A 9,697-nucleotide genomic window follows, 5' to 3' on the forward strand; every position below is an offset into this window, starting at 1 on the left:
GAGCGACGCTATCCCCGCCCGTAATCTCGCACAGCCTGAGCGGCGCTATCCCCGCCCGTAATCTCGCACAGTCTGAGCGGCGCTATCCCCGCCCGTAATCTCGCACAGCCTGAGCGGCGCTATCCCCGCCCGTAATCTCGCACAGCCTGAGCGGCGCTATCCCCGCCCGTAATCTCGCACAGCCTGAGCGGGGCTATCCCCGCCCGTAATCTCACACAGTCTGAGCGGCGCTATCCCCGCCCGTAATCTCGCACAGTCTGAGCGGGGCTATCCCCGCCCGTAATCTCGCACAGCCTGAGCGGGGCTATCCCCGCCCGTAATCTCGCACAGTCTGAGCGGGGCTATCCCCGCCCGTAATCTCGCACAGCCTGAGCGGCGCTATCCCCGCCCGTAATCTCGCACAGCCTGAGCGGGGCTATCCCCGCCCGTAATCTCGCACAGCCTGAGCGGGGCTATCCCCGCCCGTAATCTCGCACAGCCTGAGCGGCGCTATCCCCGCCCGTAATCTCGCACAGCCTGAGCGGCGCTATCCCCGCCCGTAATCTCGCACAGGCTGAGCGGGGCTATCCCCGCCCGTAATCTCGCACAGCCTGAGCGGGGCTATCCCCGCCCGTAATCTCGCACAGCCTGAGCGGCGCTATCCCCGCCCGTAATCTCGCACAGCCTGAGCGGCGCTATCCCCGCCCGTAATCTCGCACAGCCTGAGCGGCGCTATCCCCGCCCGTAATCTCGCACAGCCTGAGCGGCGCTATCCCCGCCCGTAATCTCGCACAGCCTGAGCGGCGCTATCCCCGCCCGTAATCTCGCACAGCCTGAGCGGCGCTATCCCCGCCCGTAATCTCGCACAGTCTGAGCGGGGCTATCCCCGCCCGTAATCTCGCACAGCCTGAGCGGCGCTATCCCCGCCCGTAATCTCGCACAGCCTGAGCGGCACTATCCCCGCCCGTAATCTCGCACAGCCTGAGCGGCGCTATCCCCGCCCGTAATCTCGCACAGCCTGAGCGGCACTATCCCCGCCCGTAATCTCGCACAGCCTGAGCGGCGCTATCCCCGCCCGTAATCTCGCACAGGCTGAGCGGGGCTATCCCCGCCCGTAATCTCGCACAGCCTGAGCGGGGCTATCCCCGCCCGTAATCTCGCACAGCCTGAGCGGCGCTATCCCCGCCCGTAATCTCGCACAGCCTGAGCGGCGCTATCCCCGCCCGTAATCTCGCACAGCCTGAGCGGCGCTATCCCCGCCAGTAATCTCGCACAGCCTGAGCGGCGCTATCCCCGCCTGTAATCTCGCACAGCCTGAGCGGCGCTATCCCCGCCCGTAATCTCGCACAGCCTGAGCGGCGCTATCCCCGCCCGTAATCTCGCACAGCCTGAGCGGCGCTATTCCCGCCCGTAATCTCGCACAGCCTGAGCGGCGCTATCCCCGCCCGTAATCTCGCACAGCCTGAGCGGGGCTATCCCCGCCCGTAATCTCGCACAGCCTGAGCGGGGCTATCCCCGCCCGTAATCTCACACAGCCTGAGCGGCGCTATCCCCGCCCGTAATCTCGCACAGCCTGAGCGGGGCTATCCCCGCCCGTAATCTCGCACAGCCTGAGCGGCGCTATCCCCGCCCGTAATCTCGCACAGCCTGAGCGGGGCTATCCCCGCCCGTAATCTCGCACAGCCTGAGCGGGGCTATCCCCGCCAGTAATCTCGCACAGCCTGAGCGGCGCTATCCCCGCCCGTAATCTCGCACAGCCTGAGCGGGGCTATCCCCGCCCGTAATCTCGCACAGCCTGAGCGGGGCTATCCCCGCCCGTAATCTCGCACAGCCTGAGCGGCGCTATCCCCGCCAGTAATCTCGCACAGCCTGAGCGGCGCTATCCCCGCCCGTAATCTCGCACAGCCTGAGCGGGGCTATCCCCGCCCGTAATCTCGCACAGCCTGAGCGGGGCTATCCCCGCCCGTAATCTCGCACAGCCTGAGCGGCGCTATCCCCGCCCGTAATCTCGCACAGCCTGAGCGGGGCTATCCCCGCCCGTAATCTCGCACAGCCTGAGCGGGGCTATCCCCGCCCGTAATCTCGCACAGCCTGAGCGGGGCTATCCCCGCCCGTAATCTCGCACAGCCTGAGCGGCGCTATCCCCGCCCGTAATCTCGCACAGCCTGAGCGGGGCTATCCCCGCCCGTAATCTCGCACAGCCTGAGCGGCGCTATCCCCGCCCGTAATCTCGCACAGCCTGAGCGGGGCTATCCCCGCCCGTAATCTCGCACAGCCTGAGCGGCGCTATCCCCGCCCGTAATCTCGCACAGCCTGAGCGGCGCTATCCCCGCCCGTAATCTCGCACAGCCTGAGCGGCGCTATCCCCGCCCGTAATCTCACACAGCCTGAGCGGCGCTATCCCCGCCCGTAATCTCGCACAGCCTGAGCGGCGCTATCCCCGCCCGTAATCTCGCACAGCCTGAGCGGCGCTATCCCCGCCCGTAATCTCGCACAGCCTGAGCGGCGCTATCCCCGCCCGTAATCTCGCACAGCCTGAGCGGCGCTATCCCCGCCCGTAATCTCGCACAGCCTGAGCGGCGCTATCCCCGCCCGTAATCTCGCACAGCCTGAGCGGCGCTATCCCCGCCCGTAATCTCGCACAGCCTGAGCGGCGCTATCCCCGCCCGTAATCTCGCACAGCCTGAGCGGGGCTATCCCCGCCCGTAATCTCGCACAGCCTGAGCGGCGCTATCCCCGCCCGTAGTCTCGCACAGCCTGAGCGGCGCTATCCCCGCCCGTAATCTCGCACAGCCTGAGCGGGGCTATCCCCGCCCGTAATCTCGCACAGCCTGAGCGGCGCTATCCCCGCCCGTAATCTCGCACAGCCTGAGCGGGGCTATCCCCGCCCGTAATCTCGCACAGCCTGAGCGGGGCTATCCCCGCCCGTAATCTCGCACAGCCTGAGCGGGGCTATCCCCGCCCGTAATCTCGCACAGCCTGAGCGGCGCTGTGGGTTTGGCGGCTTTGTTGAATTTACAGCGTGCTGTGCAGACCTTTTAAAATGAGATTTGTATTTGTTCTCTTCTACAGGAAAAGAGGCTAAGAGACCGAAAGACGGAGTCTGAGGAGAGTTTACAGAAGAGACTAAAGGCGGCCATTGAAGACATTGAAATTAGTAGGTATTAAATATACTTGTAAGCGTTCCTTCCGACCAACGCTGACATCTATTTCCTGTGTTGTTTGTTATTGTTGGGGTTCCTTTACTCCCGGAGGAGACCCCCACAGCATACACATACATGTGAACGGGACCCAGGTCTCTGCGGCATTTTCCCCTTTAAAAATATTATTCTCAAAATAGCGAAAGTGGCCGCGCTCTTCGCAGTATACAGAACCGTTTCCTTCTTTCATGTTATTAGTGTGGAGGCAATTTCTGCACCTCGCCCTTTCACTGCCAGAGGGGCCCTCATTAACTACCCCCCCAGAGCCCAGTTTTACTATGGAGTTGAACCCCACCTGAGAGTAATTTTAAGTGCCTAAGCAGAAGTAAATGGGTGGCATGATTTTATTCCTGATTTTTTTTTTTTTTACATTCCTAGTGTAATCTCGTTCCCCCCAGCCCCCCCCAATCGCAGATAGGGTCTAGTACTGGGAAAACTGTACTGTTACCTGGAGTAGTGTGGTGCATAACTGCTGGCTTACAGTTGTCCTGAGTCTCCCACATGATAGTAGGGGATGTCAAAACAGGCTTCTGGGGCATAACTGAATCGTACTCACGGTGACAGCGCCTCCATCTCGTGCAGGCCCCAGGGATGCGGGGTGAAATCCCTGCAAGAGAACTCTTTGCTCTCCCCCCTGATAGATTTCAGTCTCGGGCAAGGAGGAATAATTAACAACTGGACCACTTAATTCTCACAGCACACTGCATAGCATACACAGCAACCACAGGGTACTGGAGATTAGGGCCTTCACCCTCGGGATGTCCCTGGACTTTCACTCCCAGCCAAAGGCCACCAGGAGCAGTCCTAGCTCTTCCCTTACTCCCTGATAGAGTAAGGGGGAACAGCCTCCCACTGCTCCCCTAAGGGAGGGCACACAGTAGGCAGCACCCTGCACAACTGATCAAGGGTAGACTAGCCTCTCTCAAGTTAGAGGCAAAACTAATTAAGTTAAGGAAGTACAACCCCTTAAGTACAGATCCAGCAGGAACCACCCCCTTGTCCCTGATTGGACACAAGGCCTGATTACACTACCTTCTCTGTGACTCACTGAGCTGCAGAGGTGTGGGGAAATTTATTCGAAAAAGTACCCGGGCGCTATCTATATGACGTGTATAGGATGTTAGAGTAGGATGGTGAAGTAAAAAAAAGGGGGTGTAATACAGCCTTAGAATAATGTTCTTATGATGTCCTCCTGTGACTCGGAACCCCAACAGGATCTATCCAGGACCCTTGATGACAATAAAATACAAGAAAAGATGGGGGAGCACAATTTGAGGAAAAGGACAGTCAATGATGTGTCCTATTAGACTGGTGATCGATATGGTAAGAAACACCTCTATTGAAGCATCAGTCTATGGAGTGGACTCCATCTATGGGAGGCGAACATACAATGGTGTGTGTATGTAGGTGGAAAGATAAAAGAATAAATAACTTACACGGCCTTGTGTAAGTTCTATCACATCAAGGTTTCTTTGGATTGCTATTCTTCTTTGGAAGATAGGTTCTCCTTCAGTCGGAACTTCTTTCCTCGTTATGACTTCGGCTTTCTTCGTTGGATGGATTTCTCCCTCCAGGAGGTTTTCCTCTCGTGAAAATGAAAAGGCGATTATATCAATACAAATATACAGCGGCTGCGTATAGGGAAGGGTAATAAAGCAATATACCATTGCAATACAATGGTATATTAAAGCACTCACACGGGCCAATGTGAGTGTTCTCCTATCGCGTGGTATCTTGATATTGCCCGTTTAAGAGGTTGATACAGTACTTCAGATGTTGATGTCTGTAGATATCTAGCAAATAATTGCAGATAGTGGTGTGTGTGTAACCTGGGAGTCACCTGATGTTTGAGGTGAAGGGGAGTAAAAAGCGATATAACAAAATACTCACACGGGCCAGTGTGAGTACACACTGGTAGAGGTTTCTTTTCACTTCTGGTTTTTCTTGTGCGGTTCCCCTTAAAACTAATGGAGGGGTGAAGGCAGACTATGGGACACTGTGGTCTATGGGGTTAAAACTTTATTAAAACAGAACAAACTATAATGGTACAAAACAAATAAAACAGATATAAAACAAAGAAACCAATGGCTTCTAAGGGGAAGTAAAAGCAGGGGGAGTAGTTAGGTGGTAGGGGATCTCTCCCTCCACGTCCGGATAGAGAGCTACGACTTCACCTCTAGCTCCTCTGAGTAAGCTGCAGAAATGTCCCAAGTGAAGAGCAATGCGTTTCGCCCTAAACAGATCGAGCCTGAGGAAGCCCTATTTTGTTATATCGCTTTTTACTCCCCTTCACCTCAAACATCAGGTGACTCCCAGGTTACACACACACCACTATCTGCAATTATCTGCTAGATATCTACAGACATCAACATCTGAAGCCCTGTATCAACCTCTTAAACGGGCAATATCAAGATACCGCGCGAGAGGAGAACACTCACATTGGCCCGGGTGAGTGCTTTAGTATACCATTGTATTGCAATGGTATATTGCTTTATTACCCTTCCCTACACCGCAGCCGCTGTATATTTGTATTGATCTAATCACCTTTTCATTTTCACGAGAGGAAAACCTCCTGGAGGGAGAAATCCATCCAACGAAGAAAGCCGGAGGCCCAACGAGGAAAGAAGTTCCGACTGAAGGAGAACCTATCTTCCAATGAAGAATAGCAATCCAAAGAAACCTTGATGTGATAGAACTTACACAAGGCCGTGTAAGTTATTTATTCTTTTATCTTTCCGCCTACATACACACACCATTGTATGTTCGCCTCCCATAGATGGAGTCCTCTCCATAGACTGATGCTTCAATAGAGGTGTTTCTTACCACATCGATCACCAGTCTAATAGGACACATCATTAACTGTCCTTTTCCTCAAATTGTGCTCCCCCATCTTTTCTTGTATTTTATTGAGGTGTGGGGAAAACCCATGATTACTCCTGGTAAACCTGCCCTTACCAGGGATTACTGCCAGGAGGAGGGCAGACTGATAACCCAAAACCAGCCAGGGATACATTAGTATGAATTAGGACAGAACAGAGCGTATGTTGTCTGTCTCCTCCTGGTACTCACATGAACCTGCACTTCACTCGCAGAAATAGCTGGTTGCTCTGTCTCTCCTCTACATAATGTCATTTATAACACCTTTTGTCGCTTAACGGGCATACTACACATTGCAAACGGCGCAGGCCTGGGCAGCACGGCTGATATCTGACTAATTCTTGTTTCTGTTGAACTTTTCAAGGTAAGGAGCCTGGTCTTTTTGACGCTGTTGTTGTTAATGATGATTTGGAAGAGGCATATTCCAAACTAAAGGGGGTCCTGGCCGAGGTAAGTGATGTTTAACGTACGTTTATCCCCCATTTGCTCGGGGGGAGGGTTATGCAGGATCCAGAAACTGATACCGTGCATGAGGATCCGACCGAAATATGTTTTGCTTTTAAAAGTGTGATTTTTATTCTAAATTTGCAGACCCGTGACGCGTATACTATGTTCTGAAACAGAAGCTACAAGTGCTTGGGATTGTGTTACATTGTGCTGTGATTTTTACCTTTATTGCAAACGTAATATCTGTTTCTTTGTGGTCTTTAAAGCAGCATTTCCGTAAAATATGAATATAATAAATATCATACTATAAATATAAACAATAAAGATGCCCTGTAAATAGATATCAAGCAGCTCCAATGCTGCTATGAACATACTTTGCCTCTGTTAGCATGGAGTAGTTTTCAAGTTGTTTATGAAATTATTATGGTCTATCACTTTGTAATTGTCCCACCCAGGACCCCGGCTTTATTTGGATCCGCACGTGTCTACTTTTCCGCACATCACATAACCAGCGTGTGAACGCGAGGAGTAGTTCGTTACCTCTTTATTTGATCTACAATAAATACTGAGTAGGAAGGGAGTTTGTTTGATTTCCATGTTTATGGAAATATCTAATGTTGCATCTACATCAGATATGTTCTTAAGTCAGCTTCTTTTTTTTCTCCCCCCCCCCCCCTCCGCCCCCCCTCTACAGGGAATAAAGATGGCTCAAACGTCCAAGAATTCCTGACTGAAAAGTACCATTCTCTCGTACGTCTCCCCTTCCACAACCATTCCTGGCGGCTTCCCTGCCACGTAACTGGAATCCGTGTTAATACAAGAGTTTTAGTGGCCCTTATAGGCAGCCTGGCTTAAAAGACAAATGGAATCACCTGGAAATGATGGCTTCCTGAGAATGTTCTAGTAACTGTGGCAGTGAGGATATCACTTCTGTGTACTCTGTTCTTCTTTTTTATTTTTTATCGTAATTTCTCCCAACTTGGCTTCTGATGGTGTCTCGGTTGCTTCCTAAGGAGAAACAAGGGAACAATGGGATGTAACACACTGCCTATGGAAAAGAGACATTCCACAAACATCTTATCACAGGGTTACATAGTAGATGAGGTTGAAAAATATACGTCCATCAAGTTCAACCTATGCTAAATTTAGACAACAGATACTTTATCCTATATCTATACTTATTGATCCAGAGGAAGGCAAACAAAAAACCCCAGTGTCATATCATCCAACGATATCTCATAAGGGGAAAAATAAATTCCTTCCTGACTCCAAGAATTGGCAATCAGATTACTCCCTGGATCAACATCCTTCCCATGTATACTTATTGGGTATATCCCTGTATACCTTTCCTATCTAAAAAGATGTCCAACCTTTTCTCCATGGGTAATGAATTCCACATGTTAACTGCCCTTACTGTAAAGCAGGGGCAGTCCACGTGGCGACCACGTGTGTGTCCATGACAACACATCACAAATCTCCTTTCCTCCAACCTAAAGTGATGCCCCCTTTGTCCTTTGTACTGCCCTTGGGATGAATAGTTCTCTTGAAAGCTCCCTGTACGGTCCCAAATATATTTGTATATAGTTATCATATCCCTCCTTAGACACATCTTTTCTAATGTAAATAAATCTAATTTAGCTAGCCTCTCCTCATAAGTTAGATTGTCCATCCCCTTTATTAATTTGGTGGCTCTTCTCTGCACTCTCAAGTTCCATAATGTCTTTTCTAAGGAGTGGCGTCCAAAATTGTACTCCATACTCAAGGTGTGGTCTTACTAATGCTCTGTAAAGGGGCATCATTATGTTTACTTCCCTTCCATCCATTGCCCGTTGAATAGAATTAGATTGAATAGATAAAGGTCGTATAAACGATGTCAATCATCAGACTCCCAGATAAACATATACCATTTTTTTTATTTTTAGAATATTTTAAATTACGTGGGGAATCGCTGAGATTGAATCAATTCAACACATCACTGCTATATTAATGATAATAATGTAGTTCTCTTTGGTCCTCTGTCGTACAGCACCTATAAACAAGGCCAATTAACATTCATTCATGCATCAAGGTCGAGCATGGGCACGAATAGTTTGTTTATTCCATAAATCATTTATATAAAGTGTATGTCCTGTGATGTTTATGATAAACCTACTATATGTATATACCAGTATTGTTTTTCTCTCTACTATTTGCATACCAGAACAAATACAGATGTCGAAGGCGTCACTCTCCCCTCTGGGGCATTGTGGTGGGATATGTCTTGGTATTATTCTGTGTTATAATGGGATATGTCACGTGCTACATCTGTACTTGTTCATCTAATCTGCACACTCCTCCTGGATCTTCATTGTGGTTTTCCTGTTTATAAGAAAGACCCTATGTACTCTGTGATCTTGCAGCTCACTGCTGCCATGTCCCCATATTGTTCTTCACGGCCTCTCTGGTTTGAATTTCAAGCACTGAGACACACGGCAACCTGGCTGGTTTTATGCTCTGTCATTATTTTCTCTTCTATGCTTAAGGAACTGCGTGAAACTTAAGCTTTCAAGTTTTATACGATACATGTGCTAAGTTAATTTGGCAAATATATTCACGTTAGCTTGGCGCTTGAGGTTGAATCAACACGAGAAACTGTAAAATGTCACATGGAATAACGCTGTCAATGTTTGCAAACTCACAAATACGAGTTCGTTTGATAATGAGAAGTTTATTGTAGCGTATGATCATACAGATTCAAAAGTCTATAAGACCCTCTGCTAGGGAGTGTCCGAACAGCCTTTTTATACATGTTTGATTCCTTTATTCAAAAAGGTTACCAGGCAGAATATACTAACCACTCCTTAATTCTTAAACCAATCATCTTACAGATCATTATAACCTGGTTGGCACTGGCTTAAAAGCAGTTCTCTATAGTAACCAGGTACAACCTTACACCAGGAATGTGGGTGGTACTTCAGACACAGTCGTAAATATACTGTGAGCAAAACATATTCAAACCACACACACTTACACACAAAATGGAGACTGAAAACATAACAGACAAAATGGAAACATAACATTGCCTTCAATTCTTCTCCAGAGACCCGACCCTCCCCCCACTCCCGAGTCCATTTCAGTAATATATTCATTTCAACAGTATACTGATTTCAGCAATATTACTTCCTCAACATGTGCAGTTTTGCCTGGTACATCAT

The 9,697-nt window shown here is 49.9% G+C and overlaps 1 protein-coding gene across 4 annotated transcripts in view; it reads left to right on the forward strand.

The window, feature by feature from the left end:
* Positions 1–9,107, forward strand: part of GUK1 (guanylate kinase 1) — a 33,291-nt gene extending 24,184 nt beyond the window's left edge. For 3 of the 4 annotated variants that reach the window (XM_075588031.1, XM_075588029.1, XM_075588030.1), the window contains 3 exons: positions 3,052–3,136; positions 6,421–6,506; positions 7,198–9,107. In XM_075588031.1, the coding sequence (XP_075444146.1) occupies positions 3,052–3,136; positions 6,421–6,506; positions 7,198–7,233 (207 nt within the window). In that variant the 3' untranslated portion in view covers positions 7,234–9,107. Of the gene's footprint in view, positions 1–3,051; positions 3,141–6,420; positions 6,507–7,197 lie in introns of all 4 variants that reach the window. The other variant, XR_012799350.1, reaches the window with a different exon arrangement.
* The last annotated feature ends 590 nt before the right edge of the window (positions 9,108–9,697 follow it).

Source organism: Ascaphus truei, chromosome 2 (assembly GCF_040206685.1).
Source record: "Ascaphus truei isolate aAscTru1 chromosome 2, aAscTru1.hap1, whole genome shotgun sequence".
Taxonomy (NCBI): domain Eukaryota; kingdom Metazoa; phylum Chordata; class Amphibia; order Anura; family Ascaphidae; genus Ascaphus; species Ascaphus truei.